Raw genomic sequence first — 25,091 nt, forward strand, 5'->3', positions numbered from 1 at the left:
TTCTGAGCTAAGGCGATTCTGTCCCGACAGCTCAGAATATAAAACAACTGCATTTTTATTGTTATTTTTATTTGCTTAAATAAATGGTTGGCAACCTTACTGCTTTGTATAGATTGCCGGAGCTGGGAATTTCTCCTTTCTGCATGAATGTTATGATCGTTTTCCTTTCTTTCTTCCTTTTTCTCCCCCCCCCATTTCCTTCCTTTGCCTGTATATTTTGCTTCCGCAGGATTCAGTCCTGGAAGTCACTGGCGACCGAGGGAGCTTCAGTCCCCTAAATAGCAACTCGGTGGGGGACAGGAGTAGCATTTTAGCCAGCAATGGTGCGCACTCAGGCTACCTCAGCAGACAAGAGACCAGCCTGTCTCAGAGCTCTTCCTTCTTAATGGGTGCCAGCTTTAGATCTTCCATGTCCTCCTCTCAGTCTCTGACCCCTGACCTCTCGCCAGCAAAATCTGACTTAGGTTCGAAAACGGGCCCAGTCTTTACTGACGACACTAAAGCGAAGCACCAGCTGAGCCCGTCAAAGCAATATAACAACCCCATTGGTCTTTATTCAGCAGAGACGCTCAAAGAAATGGCTGAGATGCATAAGCTAAGTCTCACCCGGAGGGCTTCCAAAGGTGCACTTCTTAGAGGGTAGGTAAATGTCCTAAGCTCGTTTTGCAACGGTGCAGTCGGAAGAGTTGGGTGAACTGCCACACGTGGTCCATTGGAAACGTTCTCTGCAGAGATGGGAGTTTTAATTCCTCACTAGATCGATCTGATGAAGTTGCCTTGCTGAAACCGCCTAGATCCAACAGTGGACAACCAGGGGCCTTTGAAAAGCTTACCAAGCAGATACAGCCAAAAAAGCCATTCCTTTCTCTTCATTGGAAATATCCGGGATTCAAAAAGAGACCCAAGCTCTGTACATTGGCAGAGAAAACAGGTTCTACAAGTTGGTGCTCCAGAAGTAATCACTGGTCTTTTGAATACTCAGAGGTCCTGGGATCTCGACAGCTGTCCTAATGCGTTTAGACTCCAAAACAGAAAATAATTATTGTTCCGTCCTCCAGTAAAGTTGGAGATATGCTAGCTAGGCAGTTGGGGAGCTGGAGGTCCCAATGCCTCTGGAGATGCCACCTTGGAGAAGGCTGTTATAGGAGATAAAGGTAAAGGTTCCCCCACGCATGCATGCTAGTCGTTTCCAACTCTAGGGGCCGGTGCTCATCTCCGTTTCAAAGCCGAAGAGCCAGCGCTTGTCCGAGGACGTCTCTGTGGTCATGTGGCCGGCATGACTAGATGCCAAAGGCACACGGAACGCTGTTACCTTCCCACCGGAGTGGTCCCTATTCTTCTACTTGCATTTTTACATGCTTTCGAACTGCTAGGTTGGCAGAAGCTGGGACGAGTAACAGGCGCTGACTCTGCTACGCGGCACTCGGGATTCGACCCGCCAAACTGCCGACCTTCAGATCGACAAGCTCAGCGTCCTAACCAACTGAGCCACCGCGTCCCTTGTTATAGGAGATACCTTTCCTAAACATAGTGTAGTACGGTTGAATGCACATTCTTACCCATTACCATGCATGTTTTATCAATATCAAGTGACAAGCAATAACGAGTAGAAGACTCTTGTGCCAAAGCCATCTGCACAGGTGGGCTTGACATGTTCTCAGAATGACACTGGGAGAAGGTGATGAGATCAGAACTAGAGAAGTCACCTTTGAAGATACGCTGCCTGCGGTCCCGAGCATGAAAGGCTGAGACAGTTTCTCCAATCTGGTGTCCTCCAACTTTGGGGGTGGGTGGGGGTGGGTGGGGCGAGGTTCATCATGTCTGAAGGGCACCAGCAGCTAAGAATATGCTGGCATTCTAAGCTGGGCACAACCGGCGCTATTTAGGAACAAGCATAGGATTTCTGAAGAGCTGAAGGTGTGTTCACATTGACGAATAATCTTTCAGCACTCTCCCTCTCTTTCTTGCTTTTGGCTCCCAGGACTACTAGGGTTGGTGGACCGGCTGGAGATTTTCATTTCCAATGTTGAAAAAAATTGGTGGATCAGTGGGTTAGGATGCTGAGCTTGTCGATCAGAAGGTCGGCAGTTTGGTGGGTCGAATCCCGAGTGCCGCGTAACAGAGTGAGCGCCTGTTACTCGTCCCAGCTTCTGCCAACCTAGCAGTTCGAAAGCACATAAAAAATGCAAGTAGAAAAATAGGAACCACTACGGTGGGAAGGTAACAGAGTTCTGTGCGCCTTTGACCTCTAGTCATGCCGGCCACATGACCACGGAGACGTCCTCGGACAAGCGCTGGCTCTTCGGCTTTGAAACAGAATGAGCACCGGCCCCTAGAGTTGGAAACGACTAGCACGCATGTGCGGGGGAAACTGTACCTTTTTTAAATGTTCTATCAGGAGTTCCTGGGAGGAGATGCTTGGTGGCATGGCATGGCATAGCATGGCATGGCATGGCAGAGGAGATGGTTGCCTCCCAGGATAATGGATCAGGCCCAGAGACAAATTACTTGGTTGTGCTAAGCTCTGACAAATGAGAGAGAATTGAGCTTTCCCAGTAACCCTATAGTATAAATTGCATGGAGTAACTGAACTTCAGTGGCAACGAAGGAAAGATGGAAAAACCTGGATACAAGAGCTCAAGTTCCTCGTATTTTCCAGTAAATATTTCCTATTTTTCTTGAGATCCGCTACCTGGCATGGCTACTTTTAAGTGACCGCGAAGACCCTCTGGCCATAACAGACACAGGATCCGTATGAACAGCGCCTACATTTTCTCTGTGGGGTTTGCTAAAAGCCCAGCCAGTTAGCATGGAGGCAGGACTTCCCCTCTGGAATGCAAGGATATATTATTAAAGGCTTCCGTGCAAGGGCCATTTTACCTGCATAAGCATTGCGTAGAGGCTTAAAACAGCCAGTAGCAACGGTTACGGAAAATGATACTCTTGCATGGACTGTTTCTCAGTAAGCAGACACCCAGCTGTCCTTGGCATTCCTAAATATGGATGTAGAACTGGTCATCTGCTTACTGACTACTGTACAACTTGTTCCTAATATATCTTTCGGAGTTTCTGTAACAGGGAGATAGATATATTTGGATACAAAGCCAGGAGGGCTGTTGCTTTCCTGATGAAGTTGCAAGAAAACCTGGCTTGCTGCATTACAAGTTTTCCCCCCTCCCCTCCCAACACCCCAATCCTGGTTTGCCCACTATAAAGCTTGGCAAGGATGTTCAGAGAAAACAGCATTTCTGTGCATTGATCCGTCATACCTGGCTTACAAAACAACTCTTAAATAAATTGTGCATAACATTAGTACAGAGATATTATTTGCCTCTGCTATTTGTAGGAGCATGTCCTGTTCCCCCTGGCTTGATAAGATAACTTTGAGTCCAGCCAGGATGTTCCTTGCAGCATGGAGTAACTGGCTGAAAATAAAGCTATGGTTGATTTCTACTAATCCAGGTTTTATTTAAGACTACATGGCCCACGATACGAGCACCAGCATCTTTGAAAAAGCAGGTGCCTTTAAACTGTGACTAATATAAATTGGTCAACCACACACTAATAGAATATCCCATCAGAGAACTGCGTGGTTGCACTTTCCTTCTCGGTGTGACCTGGCGGAAAAATTCATTTCAGATGTGAAATGATCCTCAGAAGTAGTTCAAGGGGTCACCAGTTGAACGTAATTATTTAAATTTACATTGAGTGCTTCACCTGGTGCTGTTCCTTGGAACTGGAGAGCGGAGAGCTTTTTTGAGTGTTAAGGGTGGTCAAGTTCGCAATTGTGCTCGTTAATTAGATTTATTCTCATTGGGCTTTCAGCTAGATTTGGAAGCTGAATTATCTGCCCTGGTTTCTCGGACGGGTCTACACTGAAAGAGGGACATGGATTTTGTGTCACCTGAACTGCTCAGGGTTGCTTGATCTATTAACCGTGGCATCTTTCTGCTATACCTGGCCAGGGTTTGGTTATAGGATCAGGTCTCCGGGATCTTCTTTCAGTCAGTTGATACGAAAAAGGTGGTTCTGGGTGTCTGCACGGGCTTTTGATCCAAGGGGCACCACCTTCTCTTGCGCGCATTCAGATGCTAAATAAAACTTTCGGGAAAGGACATCTGGAGGTTTGCAGGGAAATGTCATTGATTCATGGATCAGATCCAGCCTTGCTTCTCACTGGATGCAGGAGAAGTAACGAATCTCAAGGCCGGTATCAAGTGCAGCTCAGAAATGAGCAAACTAAATCTGAATCCAGTCAGGATAGAGAAGATCTGTCCATACAGCATATTTTGGATGGGATTACAGGCACTCTGGAGAATGGTTATAAACCTTGGGGTTTTCCTGGACCCCAATTAGTTGACAGTTGTTATACTGATTGATTATGTGCCATCATTATTTTCAATTCCTCATAATCAGATAGATTTTCTCCATAAGCTGTTCTATCAGGACACCCAATGGTTTAATCATTGTCACGATAATGTCAGAACCAAGGAGAAACTTCCTGACCATTAGAACTATTAACCAGTGGAAAAACTTGCCTCCAGAAGCGGTGAATGCTCCAACACTGGAAATTTTTAGGAAGAGATTTGGACAGCCCTTTGTCTGAAATGGTATAGGGTTTCCTGCCTGAGCACTGGGTTGGACTAGAAGACCTCCAAGGTCCCTTCCATTTCTGTTATTCTATTCTATTCTATTCTATTCTATATCAGAGATGTCAAACTGCCGGCCCGTGGGCTGGACGCGTCATTGGGAAACCACGTCCACCCCATTGCCGGCAATGGCGAAAAAGTTCCAATACGTTGTGCGGCGTCGCGTGACGTCGCGAGTTTGACATGTCTGAACTAGATGATCTCCAAGGTCCCTTCCAACTGTATTCTGATTATTAAACATGCCTCCCTGGCAAGAGAAGCCATAAAACATTCAATTCAAGAATATGTGAGGGAATTATTATTATTATTATTATTATTATTATTATTATTATTATTATTATTATTATTATTATTATTATTATTATTATTATTATTACTATTATTATTCACTACTTGAATTGTCCTCTTCCTGTCTTTGCTTCCACCTTTCCCAGCATTAGACCCTTTCTCAGAAAACTAAGCCTTCACATAATGTGCCCAAAGTAGAATCTGACAGTTTCCAGAAGTACCGTATTTTTATTTGCACATTTGTCACCTCTTAAGGTTAATTTACATCATTCCTCCATGGTGGATCTTTAACTTCTAAACATAAAATAGAATAGAAACGTCTGTGCATGTAAAGAAACAGCTACTGGCCCAAATTAAGCAGCAAGAAAGAAGGTGAGATATTTAATCCTGTTGTCCTACTGCTACTTCTCTTGATCTGCATTGTGGATCTGCCCGTTTGACTTGAAGAACCAAAGAGCCAAGTGTCTCTCTGAATGTGTGTTAATGTTCTTTAGCATATATTACTATTTCTTTTAACCCATCCCTGTCCTTAAGGTCCTTAGGTTAAACCTGTAGCTTAATGTTGAAATAAGATAGAGCAAATAGAAATCAGGCAGAATTTCTCCCAATGTTCTCTTGTAGACCGGCAATTAAAAAATAACTCCTAACCCTGACATAGCTGAAGATATGGCTGGCATACTTTAGATTAGCAAAGGGTGGTCAGCTCTGATCATGTTTCCATTGAACTGACCGCATATTCATTTCGAGGTTCAGCCTGAAGAACCTGTCTTATCTTGTAAAGCTCCAAGATAGTCTTGCTTTGATTTCCTTAAGCTAGGTAGAAGAAGGGTAGAAGTTTATTCCAACAACTTTTAATATCATGCCTTTTATTTTTAAAGCTGTTCTTATACTGATGATTGTTTAGACCAACTCATTTTCTGATTGTATTGATTTAGCATTGTTGTAAAGTCCTCCAAAAATGCTATATATATAAAAGCTATAATGGTGATTTAAGGGCTAAAGGGTTAAAGGTATCAGAAGATTAAAGCAGAGGTTTGAAACCTTTTGGCAATGGCGAGTTTTGATATTTCTAAGAGAAACACGTTCTCAGTAGAGTTGTAAGTGAGAGATGTTTGGAGAACAGCAATGGTCCCTCTTTATTTCCACGTTCCTCCAGCCATGGTTGTAGACACCAATTTAGCATATGCATCTGTCACATCTAATGCAGCACCCCATCAATCTTGGTTGAGCTTGATGAAGCTAGGCAGGGCCAGCCATGATCAGCACTTGGCTGGGAAATCTAGGATTGTGTTGGAAGGTTAAAAACAGACATTTGGAAGAAAGCCACAGCAAGCCAATTTTTACGCTGTTGCCGTGGTTAGATGTTTCCATGAAGTCACTAGAAGTTGAACTTGATGCAAGAAAGCTTTAAACTCTCCCATTCACAAGGAAATAGGGCCCGCCTAATTTCCATTTTGAAATATGGAATATGAAGGCACACATAAAAGAAGAGTAGGCAGAACTAGGGGGCTGGGTTAATCATGTTATAAGCTTAGAGTTGTTACGTTGCCACAAATGGTCCAAGTCTAACCCCTCCTGAATTCTGTTGACCTTTATCTGGTGCCAATTATATACTGAACTTTAATTGACCAGATTGTTGTGTATAGAATAAATCTGTGCTGCAATCTAACAGGTGGTCCTGATTCTTTGCACTTGACAGCGGATATCTATACTTTCCCCCATAAGATTGGAGTCTGTCTTTTATTTACAAGGAAGAAGTCTGTGGGCATAACTGAGACTTCTATGCCAAGCAAATCTGTATCTGGACGGAAGAACAAATTTCACTCCCCCACTCCCATCTGTATTCAATTCATTTCAACCATGGAGGTTAACAGGAGACTTGGGTGTCTCCTAGGCTTCCTCCATGATTCGCTCCATGTTCTGGGGCAGATTTCTGGAGCTTTGACTAAAGAGTTGCTCTTGCGCAAACTAGTTGTATTTTCCGCTAGTTTTAGTCCATTTATAGGAAAGTGTAGTGGCTTGAGAAAGCATACCGAGTCCCAGAATATTTAGTACTTTCGTTGCTTGGAATCATGTACTGTTTTCAGAGACCATTTCATATCAAAGATAGCAGTCTGTCTAGCAATGCACAGGTTTGGGCCAAGCATTGCAACTCCACAAATTCAAGTGGATAAGCCCTGTTGCCTATACTTCCTTCTCTTCATCACATTGTTCTTCCTTCCTTCCTTCCTTCCTTCCTTCCTTCCTTCCTTCCTTCCTTCCTTCCTTCCTTCCTTCCTTCCTTCCTTCCTTCCTTTCTTTCTTTCTTTCTTTCTTTCTTTCTTTCTTTCTTTCTTTCTTTCTTTCTTTCTCTTAGATGCCTGATTAAATACTTCTTTATCTCTTCTGGTTTAAAAAAAAAACGTGGGAATCTACTGGTCTGATCTTTTTTTTCTTTCTTTCCTCTAGGTCGTAACCAATCCTGTGACCAAGTTAGTATTCAAGAGTGTGTCAGTGTTAAATGCTTGGTGACGTCCATTTTCTTGGGACAGCGTGTCCTTCTTGCTTGTGCTCCTGTTCTATCTGCTTGAGAATGGAATGTTCTTTAACAGTTGATTGGGGTGTCCAGCATCATATCAGAAAGGCATTCCCCCAGAGTCTGTTCCAAGAGCAAACCAAATTTAGGAGGCATTTTGGGCAGACTTTATTATTTATTAATAAATTATTATTTATTAATAAATTTATTGCAAATGTACTCCTTTCTCTGGAAGGGCCTTTTTCATCCAAAGCATGTTTCCCGAAGAACATTCCGGATCAGGGTATCTCCATTGGCTCCCAGGTTTGATGATCTATGAAACAATCATCTGTACATGAAAATGGTGGGCTAATGCCTCCTTAAGTAACACCAGCTGCCTGCAATTAGTGCAGGTTCGAGTCCCACCAGGCTCAAGGTTGACTCAGCCTTCCATCCTTCCGAGGTAGGTAAAATGAGGACCCAGATTGTTGGGGGCAATAAGCTGACTTTGTAATAATGCCGCTGGGGGGGGGGAAGCCCTAATAGGCATATACATAGAATGAAGGCTACTGCTAAGCACATTTGATTGGTGCTTCTTAGATTGTAAGCCGCCCTGAGTCTTCGGAGAAAGGGCGGGATATAAACGGGATTAAAAAAAAAATTTCCTGTGCAACTCTTACAAATCTTCCATGACCAAGAGCCTCACTAAGGACACCAGAACCCACAGTAGTGAGTAAAGCTGGTGTGGAGAGGAGCATGGGGGAAATTTTGGTTGTGGGGGTTGTTTTTTTTTTTTTTTGTATGATGCAGACTTTTTTTAGAACTTCAAGATAAATTTCATACATTTTCTTTCCCCCCCCCCCAAAGGGAGGAAAGCTCTGTGGTCAATTTTTAGCAGAAGACTACAAACATCAAAGCTGGATGGCCATAGGTTGCCTTCCTACTTCTATGGGAGTCAATGGCTTCAAATTCCTCCCATGCATCTGGGCAGGAAAAAAGGGGGGCAAACTAATCAAAGAGGCTTGTAATGGCTGTAAAAATCAGTGTCCGTGGCAGAGTGCGGCGCTTCAGTTTGTGAGGTGCGTTGTGAGGAGGCTGACCTGCTTTGGCTCCAATCGAGGTGTTTCTGTAAAAGTGGTGCTTTAGACCTCAATGCATGTTGAGGTTCTTGCCTTGGGTGTTGTTCTCCTGAAGTGCATGCGTTGTTTTGTTTGATGCTCCTCTTATAAAGGGGGGCTTCTTCTGCTGAGCAAAGATGTATCCTTAAAGACTTCCCACCCTTCGGAAGCTCTAAAGAAGACAAACATCGGTGCTGTTTCTCTTATCATGTGGCTCTAAGTCCATAAAAACCCAGTGGCTTTATTTATACACATTGCTACCATTTGTATTTGAGTATTCCTCAATGGCGGGCCTCAGAGAGCCTTGCTAAATGCCAATCTGTTAAGGCAAAACTTCTAACTTTTGAAATTTCACATGAAGGAAAGTCAATCCACGATAGTCCGTAAGTAGGAATATCAGAATTAAGATGCAAAGCCCCACCATGGTCGCTAGTTGGCCATAAAGAGTTTTCTGCTTCTCTCTGCTGCCTTCTACTGAATCTTAGGCTAGATACATTGTATAGAGGGCCATTTAATGACTGCATGCTAAATTTACTACTTGTACAAGAGTCTTTGAAGAAAATAATAAACAGCAGGTGCTGCAAAAATATCCACCACGTCGAAGAAAAGCTGTAGAAGAAATTCCAAATGGACTCACTTGGCTCTCAAGATTAGTAGTATTAGTACCGCTTTATAAAAGGGACGCGGTGGCTCAGTGGGTTAGGATGCTGAGCTTGTCGATCGGAAGGTCGGCAGTTTGGCGGGTCGAATCCCGAGTGCCACATAACAGAGTGAGGGCCTGTTACTCGTCCCAGCTTCTGCCAACCTAGCAGTTCGAAAGCACGTAAAAATGCAAGTGGAAAAATAGGGACCACTCCGGTGGGAAGGTAACAGCATTCCGTGCGCCTTTGGCGTCTAGTCATGCCGGCCACATGACCACGGAGACGTCCTCGAACAAGCGCTGGCTCTTCGGCTTTGAAACGGAGATGAGCACCGGCCCCTAGAGTCAGAAACGACTAGCACGCATGGTGCGTGGGGACCTTTACCTTTATAAAACCCTAGTGAGACCACACCTGGAATTCTGCAACCAGTTTTGGTCGCCCTACTACAAAAAAGATGTTGAGATCTTGGAAAAAGTTCAGAGAAGAGCAACTAAGAAGATCCAAGGCCTGGAGACTAAAACATATGAAAAATGGCTGCAGGACTTGGGTTTGGCTAGTCTAAAGAAAAGAAGAAATAGGGGTGACGTGACAGCAGTATTCCAGTACCTGAGGGCATGCCACAAAGAAGAGGGCATCAATCTATTCTCCAAAGCACCAGAGGGCAGGACGAGAAACAACGGTTGGAAACTGATCAAAGAGAGAAGCAACCTGGAATTAAGGAGAAACTTCTTAATAATGAGGACAATTACCTCTAGAAATCATGGGTGCTCCATCACTGGAGGTTTTTTTTAAGAAGTGACTGGACAATCACTTGTCTAAGATAGTATAGGTTTTCCTGCTTGAGTGGGGGATTGGACTAGAAGACCTCCAAGGTCCTATTCTATTCTATTCTATTCTATTCTATTCTATTCTATTCTATTCTATTCTATTCTATTCTATTCTATTCTACTCTACTCTACTCTACTCTACTCTACTCTACTCTACTCTACTCTACTCTACTCTACTCTACTCTACTCTATTCTAAATCCATAAAGTAGGTTCTAGCATTGTTTGTGGTGTTTGTTTCCTTATTTAGCCTGCCTCAAGGGGCTGACACCACCATCCAGGGCTGAGCTTCGGCCATCAAATCCAGAGTTTCCCAAGTCCACTTTGTGGGCTGGAGAATCATTTTGTCATTCCTGGGCCAGCAGAGACGCACCTTCTAACATGGATTAAATTACAGCAGATAATTCACAAAGGTGCTTACTGGCTGCATCAGTCACTCATTATTTTTTGTCTTTCAGTTAGAAAAGCATCAGAAAAATTTCCAAGAAAAGCTGTGTGCTTACTCTTTGGTGCTTGTTGAATGCTACTCTTCTTCCCTGTGATCAAACCCAAAGCAGTGTGTGTGTGTGTGTGTGTGTGTGTGTGCGTGAGAAAATATTCCACTCTGCTCTTAAATCTTTTCTTTCCCCCTCCTTAATCTTTTCATCCTTCCTTCTTTTTCTCCCGCAATTCCTGATTCCTCACTTCCTCCATCCCAGCACGGAGTATATGGAACGTTTCAACCCCAACGTCCTGAAGGATTCTGCTCTGTCCACGCACAAACCCATAGAGGTGAAAGGCCCCGGGGGCAAAGCCACCATCATTCATGCCCAATATAACACCCCCATCAGCATGTATTCTCAAGATGCTATCATGGATGCCATTGCAGGCCAAGCTCAGGCCCAGGGTGGTGAATTTGCTGGGTAAGGTCCCTTTCTTTCTATATGTGCATGCTATATGTGTTACAAAGTCTTCCCTCCCTCCTGTTATTCCATGCAACTCTTCGGATCTCAGAGAAGGGATGAGTTGATGGAGCAAGTTGGCTACTACCATCGTGGGTCAGGAAATCCTTTGAAAGCATCTCCAGATGTTTCGCAAGATACCCTACTTGTTCCATTCCTTCCTCTAATGCCAACATTCTGAAATATTCTCCTAAAGCCAGACCAACAGGGCAGTGGGCTCATCACTCAGTCTTTCTAAAGCTATGCACAAGAGAAGGATTAGAGGTGACATGAGAACAGTCTTTCCATATTTGAAGGGCTGTCACAGAGGAGAAGGGATTGACTTATTCTACAAAGCACTTGAGGGCTGGACCAGAAGTAGCCGATGGATATGTTTCCATCTTATCAAAGAGAGAAGCAACCTAGAACTCAGGAGAATTTTTCTGATAGCGAGAACCATTAACCAGTGGAAGGGCTTGCCTTCCGAAGTTGTAGGTGCTCCATCAATGGAGGTTTTCTAGTTGCCCCAGACTAGTAGGTTGGGCAGTAGGGTGAACTAGATGACATCTAAGGACTCTTCCAACCCTTATTATTCTGTGTTCTATATTCAATAGAGTTGGAGAAATAGTTAAAAAGACACTGAGCCACGGCATAAAAATAATGTTCTGCCTCCTTTGTCTTCCCTTGTTATAAATTTCTCCTGCCTCCCATTTTCTGATAACACATTCTTTCATTTATTGGATTTGTTCTCAGCCAAATCTGAGCAGACACACGATTGCATTGTGGGAACAATTAAAATTTCTCCGGGGTAATGGAAAGATAAACATCTGCTATACAACCTAAAATATAAAACAATAAAAATGTCCCCATAAGTAAGGTAAGAGTGAAACAGCCAAGAACCAAGCATAAAATCTTCTCTGGCATTCTAATACAATTGTTATACTAAAAGCTTTAAAAAAAATTCTTCTGTGGACTACAACTGCCAAGACTGGAGTCTCACCCTATCATATCTGTTTGTTTATTTACTAACAAACTCAGTCATTAAACCAACTCTTATGTGCATTTAAAATTTAAAGGTAGATAAAAGCTAGCACTATTGACAGTTAAGCTTTATGGGAAAGCAAAGAATGTTTTTGTGGTATTCCAATGAAATGAACAGATTTGCTTATTTTACATTTTAGACACATTGCGCATATGTGCTTTCTTTGGTAGCTTTCTTAATAGCTTATCTTGAAATTTATTGTCTAACTGGGATGGCTATCCAGTACTCATGGGAAGGAAGTGTCCACCATTTCTCTTCATTGCATTTCTAGATATCTCCATTCATTCATTCATCCTTCCATTTATCCATCCTTTCTTCTATTCATCCATCCTTCCATCCATTCACCCATCCATCCATTCACCAATTCTTTGATCCATCCACCCATCCATTCATCCTTACAACTATCCATTCATCCATCCTTCCATTCACCAATCCTTTCATCTATCTATCCATCTATCCATCCATCCTTACATCTATCCATCCATCCTTCCATTCACTCTCCTTTCATCTATCTGTCTATTCTTCCATCCATCCATCCATCCTCCAATCCATCCTCCAATCCATCCATCCATCCATCCATCCATCCATATATACATACATACATACATCCTTACATCTATCCATTCATCCATCCTTCCATTCGCCCATTATTTCATCTATCCATCCATTCTTCTATCCATCCATCCATCTTCCCATCCATTCTTCCATCCATCCATCCACCCACCCACCCACCCATTCTTCTCTGCAGCTACTTTGGTTTCCCTTTCATAGCTTCCTTTCATGTGACCTCCCTCTCACTTTTGACACGGAGAAAGGGGGATAGCCAGAAGCAATGATTATGCAATGGTATAACTTTATTATTCCTTTCCATTTAAAAAATGTGTGCATCTTGCAACCAATGTGGAATAGGAAGAGATGCCTCTGGTGTCTTTGAGGAAGAGAAGCTTCCTAGTCACTATTTTCTTTTGTCCTGTTTTAGCACAAATGTTGCTATTACGCAGCCCTTGGGAAACGATTTTAGTACCAAATGCTAATGTTGCTTCTGTGAACATTTTTATTTCAAGGACAGTCAGAAGCATGAATATTTCCCTAAGTGAGGGGTTTTTTTGGGGGTGGGAAACCTGTAACAATCTCTGTAATTTGGGACAAAGGATATGTATATATTTAGAGCTTTATTCCAAGCAGAACACTGTAATTAGTTTTGCTCAAGATTTCACAATGCTTGAGTCAAAGAAAGATATCTGCCTGTCTATACAGATGTAAATGCACATTGGCTGTGCATGAATTTAGAGGCTTATTCTCCAGGGTTCCTCCTCTGTAGTACAAAGTCAATGTGTCTCTTAACTTGCGTGGAAAGGAACATCTTTTCCAAGTGATGGAATCAACTCGGCATTGCATTCTCACCATGTATTCCTCGCGCACAGCATTTGCATGCAAACAGCTATCGGCAGATTTGCTGTTGTCCTTGACAGCAAAATTATTCAAATCGGGGACCATTTGCGTCTCGGAACTGGAGCGCAATCTAAGGCAAATCATAAGAACCGAACTGGGATGGCAGTGCCCCTCTGATTCATGGCTTCACGCCCATGATATTGTTAATATCAATATTAATGTTGCTAATATCAATTAATCCTGGGTTAATATGTGGCGTCAATGGTCTTTTTGCAAAAATATATATATATATAAATGAACAGTTGTTTCAACGGGCTGGGTTATTGTTCTTAACTGTATCATTCTGGTTCTGAAAGCAAAGTTCTAATTAATACGAAGGTCTATGGAGACTGTCAGTCATCCAGATCATGGTTGATCCGAAGGCGCTTTGTCAAAAGGCCAATGGACTTTTTTTTTCCCTTGAAGAATTTCACTTCTCACCCAAGAAGCTTCTTCAGTTCTGCTGAAATGAAGAAACGAAGAAGTGAAGGAAATTCCTGGGCGAGAAGCAAAACGTCTTCAAGATAAAACACAGTCCAAAGTTGGCTTTAGGAAACACACCATTGGGACCTCCTAGTTAGTACTATTTTTGCATACACAACCTCTCTTGTCTTTATTTTATGCATACACTAGAAACCTTTGGAGACTCCAGAGTCAACATAGCTCTTGCACCTATAATAATATGTCTAGCCAGCTTATTTCAGATGCGAAGTGTTAACTTACTCCCTTACTCCCCTTTTCACTGCTAACCATTTCTTTTCATCTTTTTTTCTCCTCTCTGACACATTCCTTTGCGCTTGCACTGATTTTTCACACTAATTCGTATTGCTTCTCCCAACGTCATGTAATTGTGGGCCCCAATCACTCCTGGCTTTTCTCTGAGTTTGGAACACGTGACTCACTGAATCCCCACCAGCATAGATACTACACGCATTTCTCCACCTGTGTAGAATGCAGCGTTATTTTCTCCTATCGTTGTTCATCATCCACTTCCCTCCATGCTTGTTTATTTTAGAGGAATTAACCGTGCGAAACTCCAACACTAACCGAAACGGAGGAAATTGTTTCGAAATAATTTCATCAGAGTCTAATGCAATGTAACATCCTGTTTTTGTCACGTTGGGTTAGGGTTAACCGTGACTGTCCTAAGTCAAGGTACTCACATGTCTGAACCCAATTTTAGTGCCATCTTTGCAGTGGTCATTGAGTAAATTACAGGGTAGTAACTCCAAATCCATTATCCAGAATGGCTTTTTTACCCCAGAAATTGGCAAAAAAACCCCAAAACAACACAATTGGAAACTGGCTTAAAAAAATGCAAATCGTGGTCGCGTGACCACAGAATGCTGCAACCAGTTGTAAATGTGAGCTGGTTGTCAAGTGCCCAGAATGCAATGATATGAATGTGTCTCTGTGTATATCTCTCTGTATGTATCTCTCTCTCTTTCTCTCTCTCTCTCTCTCTCTCTCTCTCTCTCTCTCTGTGTGTGTGTGTGTGTGTGTGTGTGTTTGTGTGTGTATGTGAGAGAGAGAGAGAGAGAGAGAGAGAGAGAGAGAGACAGAGAGACAGAGAGACAGAGAGACAGAGAGACAGAGACAGAGACACAGAGACAGAGACATATTTTAGGATGCCTGAAGCAATGGTGGGATTCAGCCGGTTCTCACTACTTCAGCAGAACCAGTAGCTAATTTTTTGTTGCCCAGTCCCAGAATGGACGTCTGGAAGTGGCATCCACACAGAGAACCAGTTGTTCACATATTTGAATCCTACCACTGGCCCTGCAGGTACTTTACAAGTGATAAAGCATCTTTTCCGAGGCTGTCGTAACGCCAAACAGGAATTCAATGACTAGAATTAAGTTGAGGTCTTCTTTTATGATCAGTCTCCGGTCATTTCCATAAATCTGAATGGGCTTGTATTTGGTGGCAATGCTTCAGAGAGATTTCTTAAGGACTAATCAGACTCGATTGAAATATTGTCTCACCAGGACAATGAATCCCAAGAAGGAACGCATATTCCACAGAACTCCAATAGCCTCAGTGAAATTCCAACCGATGGGCATGAAAAGTTGGTTCTCTGCTTTAAGCTCTGTGTATTATTATGAAAGGATTTGTATGTATGTGGTTGTCGGAAGCCACCTCAGGTTTGCACAACTGTTAGAATCGTGTAGAGCAGCTTTCTGAGAAATGTCACTTTAGATCTGAAGTATATAGGCTGCAGACAAAAATGTTCTGCCATTTAATAAGACCCTCTCTTGCCAGAAAGATCTGGAGTCCTGGAGTACAAAAATTGTCCTCTTAGGAGATAGTAGCGTTAGCCAACTGATTCTCCCTTGATATGTCATATACTGTAGATCCTGAAAATTAATTCTCCTCTTGGTTCTTACCATATTTCTTATCATGTTTTTGCATGTGATTGAAAGCTATTCCCAGTCTTTGGGCTGGCATGACATATAAACTGGAGTAAGTCAATAAATACATTTTGGAGATCTGTGCAGAGTGACATATTAGTAGCAGAAGTAAGATCCGTGTAGTAGAACCAGAAAAAAATTCGCTGAAATCCACAAAACTTAAATGTAATGATGAATCACCTTGTCCCTCACTAATTTCAGTGGATCTGTTTTAAATATGACTGAGTCTGCATTTAATCCTGATCAAAAGACGCGAAAGGGAGTTAATGGAGAAAGGGTAGGTGAGAGTTCACAATTCCAAGGTCATTCCCAGATCAGACTTCTATTAAGGTCATCTCTGGACCAAATCTTATTTGTGTCGAGGAGATGTTTTGATACAAGATCAGTTCTTAGGGACACCCACATGTTCATTGTGTTTTCTTCCACTTTGGATTATATTCAAGAATTGCTTTTTTGTCCCCATGAGTTTCCCGGGAATTTCATCAGAGATCTCTCTCTCTCTCTCTCTCTCTCTCTCTCTCTCTCTCTCTCTCTCTCTCTCTCTCTCTCTCGCCAAATGCAACATTTGTGTGGATTTTCACGGATATTACTAGATATATTTTATCCTCCGTTCCAACCATTGATACGGTTTGCTTTACTTTTGTGTGTTTTCTTTTTTTCTTTTTTTCATTTGTTGAGCTGGCTGGGTTTTTTTTTTTATTAGCATCGTCTCCTTTCATATTGTGCTGCACAAGAAATGCATTTTTCCTTTTTCCCTTCTCAATTCACGGCTCCCCTTGCAGGCCTGCTTGGGCAACGTAGTGTCCATGTCGCCTATGAAAGATTTACTATACCTTCACAGATTCAGTTGAGTACAATTCCATTTAGGCTTTGTTGTTTTCTGTCAATCTTAATAGGTTTTATGTGTGCTAGCACCAGAACATAGCTTAACACACTGCATTAAATATTCCTCTGTGGAGATTCTCAGCCATCCAGGTCATGGCAGAGCTGAAGAAGCTTCTTGGATGAGAAGCAAAATGTCTTCAAAGAAAAACAAGGAAGCCCAGTTGCCTCTTGAAAAAGCACCTTTGGAACATTTAATGCAATGTGTTAATTTATGTTCTGGTGCTAGCAGACATAAAATCAGTACTCAGACCAGAATTCTAAAATGTATTTCTACTATTTGCATCAAGTATATGGACTTTCCCCCCACCCCTACGTAACCTCTGATGTTATTAACTCTCTAGTTGAAGTAATCAACTGTCAGTGATATAAATAATACGGGGAACTTTCTGGCATCTATTGTTGGCTATTATCCTCTTAAGAAAATAACAGCCGATAATAAACAAAGCAAAGTTCTCTTGAGGAGAACTTCAATATTTGCTAACACAAGGGGAGGACATGTTTAAAGGCAGATTAGATAAATGCATGGAGCAAAGAATGATCATTGTTCAGAGCCGATATTTGGCAAGACTTTGCGATACTGAGAAATGATATGGCGAATTCTGTCACAATCATTATCTGCTTGGGAGCTTCAACAGACATTTGGCTTGGCCACTGTTAGAATGCTAGATGAGATACGTATGATAGCTCCAGCAAGGCATGTGATGAGAAGACTCTCCAGATGTTGTTGAACTATGACAGGGGTAGGCAACCTTGGCTCTTTTATGACTCATGGACTTCAACTCCCAGAATTCCTGAGCCAGCCATGAGTTGAAGTCCATGAGTCATAAAAGAGCTAAGGTTGCCTACCCCTGAACTATGATATGATTCCCATCAACCAATTGACTGACTTGACTGCAGTTTATGAGGCTTCACCAACATCTGTAGGATTCACCAACATTCTTATTCTACCAGGTTTGCTGGATGGCGTTTTTCATTCATCTAATCCTTTGCTTGTGAACATTGCACTGTTTTGATGATGCAAATCGAAAATTACCCTTTCCTCCAAGTCATTCAATGTGTCATCCTGAGACTGTTATGGGTGGGTTGATGATGCTTTCTTGGTGAAAACATTACTATTGAGGATAGTTTTCTTTCAAATTGTTCAATTGTTCTCCCACCTCTATGATTTCTAAGTGTTACAGTTAAGCTGCTCTTATTTCTAGCCAACATGGACCTGGACCAACCTCCCTATGGCTTTTGCTATGGATTTCAGAAGTAGCTGACTGAGTTTTGGTGTATATCTGATCAGTTGTTCAGTTGTCATGGGAGACTGCTATATATTGGGGAGGTGGCAGAAGAGGCATGTTATTGTCCATGGAGGACAAAAATCATGAAGGACAGTGGGAATTATGAAATGAAAAGTGGCATTGAATCTCAATCTCCATACCCGGTCCTTGAAGCAACCATAAAGATGTAACCCTAGGAAGTCCACTCAATATAACTCTACTCAACCTCTTAGGATCATGTGCTAGCGATAGTTTCACATAAAGGTATCCTGCACAGATGTGGCTTCACACTGTGATCTCTGCTGGTCTGCCCAATCCTGAAACCTCATAAACAGTCACATGGAAGTCCTATCCAGACAACATACTTCATTGGATCCATGATGGGGTAAGCATTTTGTAGGGACACCACAAATCAGAAGAAGAGAAGAGTAGTCTTAACCCAATACAGAAAGCCTTTTCATTACAGAACTCATTGTCAAGGCCTATCAAAGACACCAATCAGATGCAATAGTCAAATCACACTTTCTACTCCAAGCGGAGCCAAGGAGGAGGGAGCTGATGAGATTGTAAAGTCTTGGCAGCGTTCTCTTGCTGAAAAGGCTTTGGGAAGATCATCTACTTCCTGGAAAAGTTCCAATTTTTAACTCAGTCATCGTCTAAGTGGCGGATAAAAGGTCAGCAGCTTCCCGGAACTTTGAGCAATCCTGTGCCAGTCTCTGAACTGCTATGACGGTTGAAATATTTCAGAAAGTTGCGAGCCAGGCAGATAAATGAGCTGGTAAATTTTACTTGTCCGATGGGGTGAAGAGGTGTCCTACCCAGATTAACTTCCCTTTGCGCGACACGCGTTCTAGATAACGATAAGTCTCCACCCTTCCTGTGAAGAGAAAGGCAACTTTGCATCATGGCTTCCTTGTATCTGCTTGTTTCACAAATGAGCGCCTCGTTTCTGTGGCTAAGGAGAAGAAATTGTGGATCCGAGGCTAAACGCCAGCCAGGATGATGGATGGAGGGGGGAGGGCGGGCCCGATCTCATTAGCCATGTTACAGTGCATGTTACTTTCTGCATTGCAGTAACCTTCCTGTTAAAGATCCTCATGTAGACAGTGCCTCTCCAGTCTATCAGGCTGTGCTTAAAACTCAGAACAAACCTGAAGATGAGATGGATGACTGGAGCCGTCGATCTTCCCACTTGCAGTCAAAGTCCTTCCGAATCCTTGCTCAGATGACAGGAACTGAGTACAGTAAGTCCAGCTGGGATGCCCAGTTCACCTCTTTCGTGGAAAACCTTCCTTTCTCCCCACTCCGTTGGGTATCAGCTATCGGTGCTTGCTTGCTTATACACACACACACACACACACACACACACACACACACACACCAAGAAAGATAAACAGATGGACAGACAAACAGAAAGACATACACACAGAGAGAAAGATAAATGGGTGATAGATGGTAGATAATAGTAGATCGAGAAGGAAGGAAGGAAGGAAGGAAGGAAGGAAGGAAGGAAGGAAGGAAGGAAGAAAGGAAGAAAAAAGAAAGAAAGAAAGAAAGAAAGAAAGAAAGAAAGAAAGAAAGAAAGAAAGAAAGAAAGAAAGAAAGAAAGAAAAATAGATAGATAGATAGATAGATAGATAGATAGATAGATAGATAGATAGATAGACAGACAGAGATAAATAGGTGATAGATGATAGATAATAGAAAAAAGAAAGAAAGAAAGAAAGAAAGAAAGAAAGAAAAAGATAGATAGATAGATAGATAGATAGATAGATAGATAGATAGATAGATAGATAGACAGAGATAAATAGGTGATAGATAATAGAAGAAAGAAAGAAAGAAAGAAAGAAAAATAGAGAGAGAGAGATGATAGATAGACAGATAGATAGATAGATAGATAGATAGATAGATAGATAGATAGATAGAGATAAATAGGTGATAGATGATAGATAATAGAAGAAAGAAAGAAAGAAAGAAAGAAAGAAAGAAAGAAAGAAAGAAAGAAAGAAAGAAAGAAAAAGATAGATAGATAGATAGATAGATAGATAGATAGATAGATAGATAGATAGATAGATAGATAGATAGATAGGTGATAGATGATAGATAATGGAAGATAGAGTAGGAAGAAAGAAAGAAAAAGATAGATAGATAGATAGATAGATAGATAGATAGATAGATAGATAGATAGATAGATAGATAGATAGATAGATAAGATAGTCTTCTCTAGGACCTAGATTAGGCCTTCAGGTCTCTGTTATAAAATAAAAATCCTTTTACTGAATCCTTAACTCTAAGGGGCAATAATCTTAGGAGAGCCTTTGTGTCCCTCCAATTTATTATACTTTTTCAGGTTGTATTCTGCAATATTTATATCTTGCCACATAACCAGGTATTTATTTAGTGGTTCAGAACTACTGCACGACAGAAATGAGAACACCATTGTAGTGTTGCAAGAGAAATGGAACACTATCACAGAATATGAAGGCAGTGCAACATTTCAAGAAGTCCCTGAAGATGTCAGCCAGAACTGCTATTGTAGCCCCCACTGGGGGAAAGAATGGGGGCAGGGGGAGAGAGTTCCTTGTTATAAAGAAAAGGAGGAAGAAGGCAAATCCTCAGTTTCAAAGAAAAGCTGAATTACAGTTTTTAAGGAACGGCCACTTTTGTTTGTAATTCCCTATGAATCGCTACCAGATCTGAAAGGGCATTGTTGAGAATGCCTTTCATTGGCAACATCAACCACCTTGTTTGTCCTCCCACAGAAGCAAATGCCAGCCTCAGGTAGAGAAGCAAAGATGGTAGTGGTGGCAGGTTGAGAGGAAGCAAGAACTGTTGGATTACCACCATCTTATAGAAGACCATTTTAGGGACGCGGTGGCTCAGTGGGTTAGGACACTGAGCTTGTTGATCAGAAGGTCGGCAGTTTGGCAGGTCGAATCCCGAGTGCTGCGTAGCAGAGTGAGCGCCTGTTACTCGTCCCAGCTTCTGCCAACCTAGCAGTTCGAAAGCACGTAAAAATGCAAGTAGAAAAATAGGGACCACTCCGGTGGGAAGGTAACAGCGTTCTGTGCGCCTTTGGCGTCTAGTCATGCCGGCCACATGACCACGGAGACGTCCTTGGACAAGCACTGGCTCTTCGGCTTTGAAACAGAGATGAGCACCGGCCCCTAGAGTCGGAAACGACTAGCACACATGTGCGGGGGAAACTTTACCTTTACTTTATAGAAGACCATATGTGTAGCTCAGGGTTGAACTGTAGAGTCCTTGGTGCTCTCTGAGCTTGGTTATTTCCTTGCACACGTTCCATCAACAGAGTAGGTAACATCTTCAGTGTTAACTCCCTTCTAGCACTGAGGATGTTACCTAGTCTGGTAATGAAACATCTGCAAGGAAACAACCAAGGTCACAGAGCCCCAAGGACCCCATACCACCATCTTACTTTCTCTGTAACACTTCTGAGGCTGGATGAAATTGCACATAGTAGTCCTGTTCACACAATATACTTAATTGGCTCAACAGAACATTAGAATATTGTGAAAACATCAAAAACAGCATTGATCCAGTCACTTAACCCCTCCTAGAAAGTTCGAATTACCTCACAAACATCCCAGTTTTGCCCAGACTGCAACCAACTTTGCATCATCAACTGTCTTGTGGAAATACTTAAATCCATCTTGCCTATCTTTTTCTCCAAGAAAATTGTTGGAGAGAAAGCAGGATTTTCTGTTAGAGAAGTTGCAGCTGGAGCACAGGACACAACTTCGGACATTAGGTGACTTCGGTCAGAGCTGTTGAGGCCTTCTCGGCCCAGAGAGAAAGGAGGCAGAGATCTTTTAACGTCCAAAGACAACTTAGAAACAAGTATTGTGATCGCGACAAGACTACCAAGGAGTTTTGATTGAGTTAGCGGTTGAATGCTGAAAGTATTTTGTAAGAATGTAGTTCTTGCAATGAAAATGCCATACATTCATGAAGAGATGACAATGGAAGGTTGATAGATATAGGCAGCTTGAGATACAGTAGAATGTTTCCGAGACACATCGGTTCCCTTCCACAGGAAACTTGAAGTAATTTATAGCATTTGCATAATTACATAACTGAGGTACTGTACATTGTCACAATGGAGTGACATAATTGATGTAATTGTGTCATTTGCATTCATTTGCATCATTTGCATCGACTGAGGCAAATGATGTAAATGAAGTCAATTGTCCAGACTGCATTGGATACAATTTATGTTGTTATTTGAGGGTGAAATCCTAATTTAAAAATTGTTGCTTGCATTTAAACGGGGAACTGTACGCCCAGGGTTTTACTCTCTTTATTTTAAAACATTTTTGTATTCTATATTGTGGCATTCAGATAATCAAAATTTCAAGTGCAGTCCTTCAAAATATCACAATATCGAGCCTAGATTTCATAGTAGTGATCATTGGAACAGCAAAATCTGTGTTCTGCAAGATGGTACACAACCACACACCATAATTTGGGCAGAAAACCTATCTATAGAACTGCGCTGGTCTATGACCGTATTAAATATTTGATATGATTTGACTTGGCTTGATTGACTCTATAGATCATGACAATGTCCTTGTAAACAAACACAACAAAAGAAGATTCAAAATGAGGTTCTGGTCTCGTGTGAATGGGAAAACAACTCTGTTGATTTTTCAGGAATCGATTCCTTGTCTACCTGATCATAATGAATTCTCATCAAGGTCATTTTTTGTCCTACCTCAATAACCTTCTGAACTGTTCAACTCAAAAACAGTGATTAGGGCTGAAATATTACTGTCAAGCAAGCATCCGAATTAAAGATTTAGCCCTCGCTCCTAAGCTAAGGCAATGTGAAGCAAATTTACAAACTTGTGTTTCTCATTCTGCCTCCTCTCTACAACATTCTGGGTTCTCCCTTAAATAGTCCCCCTAAACCAGGGGTATCAAACTGCCGGCCCACGGGCCGGATGCATCATAACGAAACCGCGCCCACCCCATTGCCAGCAATGGCAAAAAAAAGTCACAATACGTCGTGACACATCACGTGACGTTGCGTGTTTGACACCCCTGCCCTAAACCATTGTAGATTCCTGGTGCAGACATAGAAAAGTCCTATAAGATAAAGGAATTGCCTCAAATCAAGAAGTGATCCACCAAACTTGGTGTGATTCTCCTTGCTCAACAAGTCACCAGACACTTGGAAGAGGCTTGGGAGTAGGTGAAGACGAGAGAGGATAGGAAGATCTCCTTTTGAGCTTCTTAAAATTTCAGGATATAGTTTGGTTTTACCCATATTTGATGTCACTCATTTTCAGAAGTGTAGATAACTGGTTCCTTCTGCCTTCTTCTGACACTGAAGTCTATCAAAAAGATGACTGAAGGCTTTATAGTACCTACTGGGCCAAATATGTAACACTTCAGAAGATCATGACCTAACATTCTGAAGAGTTCAGGAGAACTGGCTGAAGGTCACTTCTCAGCCCAACTAAGAAGACCTAGGTAGCATCATTTTGACCTTTGTGTCTATACTGTGCAGGGGGAAAAAATCTATGCTGAAATTAGATCAGAAAAGAGTCAAGGGAAGAAAGTCTTCCAAATCAAAACAATAGCAGTTCATACAGACTGAAGCATGTTCCACTGCAACAATAAGATTCCAAATTTCAAACTAAGTCATGATATTAGCGGTGGCTACAATAAGTTGCAGAGGTTTTTAAGACCAATGCAATATCCATGCTGGACTCTGCTCTGAAAGCTCACAGCCAAGCCTCCAAATAATCCACTTTTTGTAGGGCTGTCTGGATTAAACATGGTTTTGCATTCCAGATGAACAGCATTATCAATCAACCATCTGTTGCTAAAGAATGAATTTATCACCAACTCTCATGAGTGAAAAGCAAAACAGCCCTCCTGCCATTCAGTTTATTCTTATTTTTCACAATTATTTTTTTTTATTGAAAAGTTTTAAAATACATTTTATCTTTAACAATCCCCTCTCCCCCTCCCCTACATTATTTTTCACAATTATTAAACACTCCCTGCTTTGGGATTGGTCAGATCAAATATCAGGGAATCTGTGACAATAATACCAGTATACAAGCTACTGCTAAGCTTGTAAGCCGCCCTGAGTCTTTGGAGAAGGGCGGGATATAAATGGAATTAAAATAAATAAATAAAAATAAATAAATCCACTTTCCTAAAATCTTATTTGGGGGAAAATTTTAAGATTAACAAAGCAAGACAGAAAATGCAGAGAGGATTCAAATTAAAACTTCTCTTTGAAAACTGATGCAATGGCCTTAGCTATAGAATGAATATGACACCTGCTTTGTCCCCCATTCCATTGGGAAGTTCCATTGGGAAACATGACCATAATCTAAACTGGAAGGCATGGATACTTTCTAGATAAAATGAACGATGCTGAGAGATTTCGGTAGATTTCCTTTATAGAGTAAGCCTGTCCTCGTGAGAGTAAGATGTAGTTCTTCTCCACAAACTGTAGTAAGGTTTCATTCTCCATTCAAACGTCTTGCCTGATGCTTCTCCTTCTAACATTACCAATTTCTCATCTGCAGTGCAAGATCCAGATGAAGATGCCTTGAGAAGATCAAGGTAGGCAATTAGCCACCTTCTGGCCTTCTATTTACTGATAACAAGAACTAGCATTAATTGAATTTTTTTTATGCCCATTAGATTTTTGACCCTTAAAAAACCCTACTACTTCTACTCAAATCACTAAAATACAAACATGCTTTTGGTTTAACCAGATGTCCAAAGCAGACCAGATGAGAACTTATTGTAATTACAAGGAGCACTTGATGAGAAGTTTTGATAAAAGGATCTCCCATGGGTTGTGATGGGCTAACTTTGCCAGAAAGACTCAACAAACCAGCCTGCATGTGCTTTGCCCTACTCTTGGGTTGCAGTTTTAACAAGCATTTAATGGGATGTTGCTGGGATTAGCATTTGTTTCAATGGAGGTGCACAAACGTCGTCGTTCCAATATTATGAATAAGACAACCAAAGAGTGTCATTGCAGAAACTAAATCAAAAGGGGAAATTGAAACCATTCCCAACAAATTTATTTGGATCGATCTTCTCACAATACCGCAGTGTGAGCACACAGGA

At 41.7% G+C, this 25,091-nt stretch overlaps 1 protein-coding gene and 1 long non-coding RNA gene across 2 annotated transcripts in view; one reads left to right on the forward strand and one right to left on the reverse strand.

Moving 5' to 3' along the window:
- Window positions 1–25,091, forward strand: part of LDB3 (LIM domain binding 3) — a 74,386-nt gene that overhangs the window by 41,975 nt on the left and 7,320 nt on the right. Inside the window, exons 5-8 of the mRNA XM_083364265.1 lie at window positions 7,386–7,408; window positions 10,714–10,917; window positions 19,044–19,213; window positions 24,539–24,575. Coding sequence (XP_083220391.1) covers window positions 7,386–7,408; window positions 10,714–10,917; window positions 19,044–19,213; window positions 24,539–24,575 — 434 coding nt within the window. The remainder of the gene's footprint in view (window positions 1–7,385; window positions 7,409–10,713; window positions 10,918–19,043; window positions 19,214–24,538; window positions 24,576–25,091) is intronic.
- Window positions 23,646–24,284, reverse strand: LOC310641322. Its single transcript, XR_014492712.1, has 3 exons — window positions 24,156–24,284; window positions 23,974–24,066; window positions 23,646–23,890 (listed from the first exon to the last, which is right to left on the reverse strand). It is a non-coding gene; the product is annotated as an uncharacterized lncRNA (long non-coding RNA).

This window comes from Vipera ursinii (genome assembly GCF_947247035.1).
Source record: "Vipera ursinii genome assembly, chromosome: 5".
NCBI lineage: Eukaryota > Metazoa > Chordata > Lepidosauria > Squamata > Viperidae > Vipera > Vipera ursinii.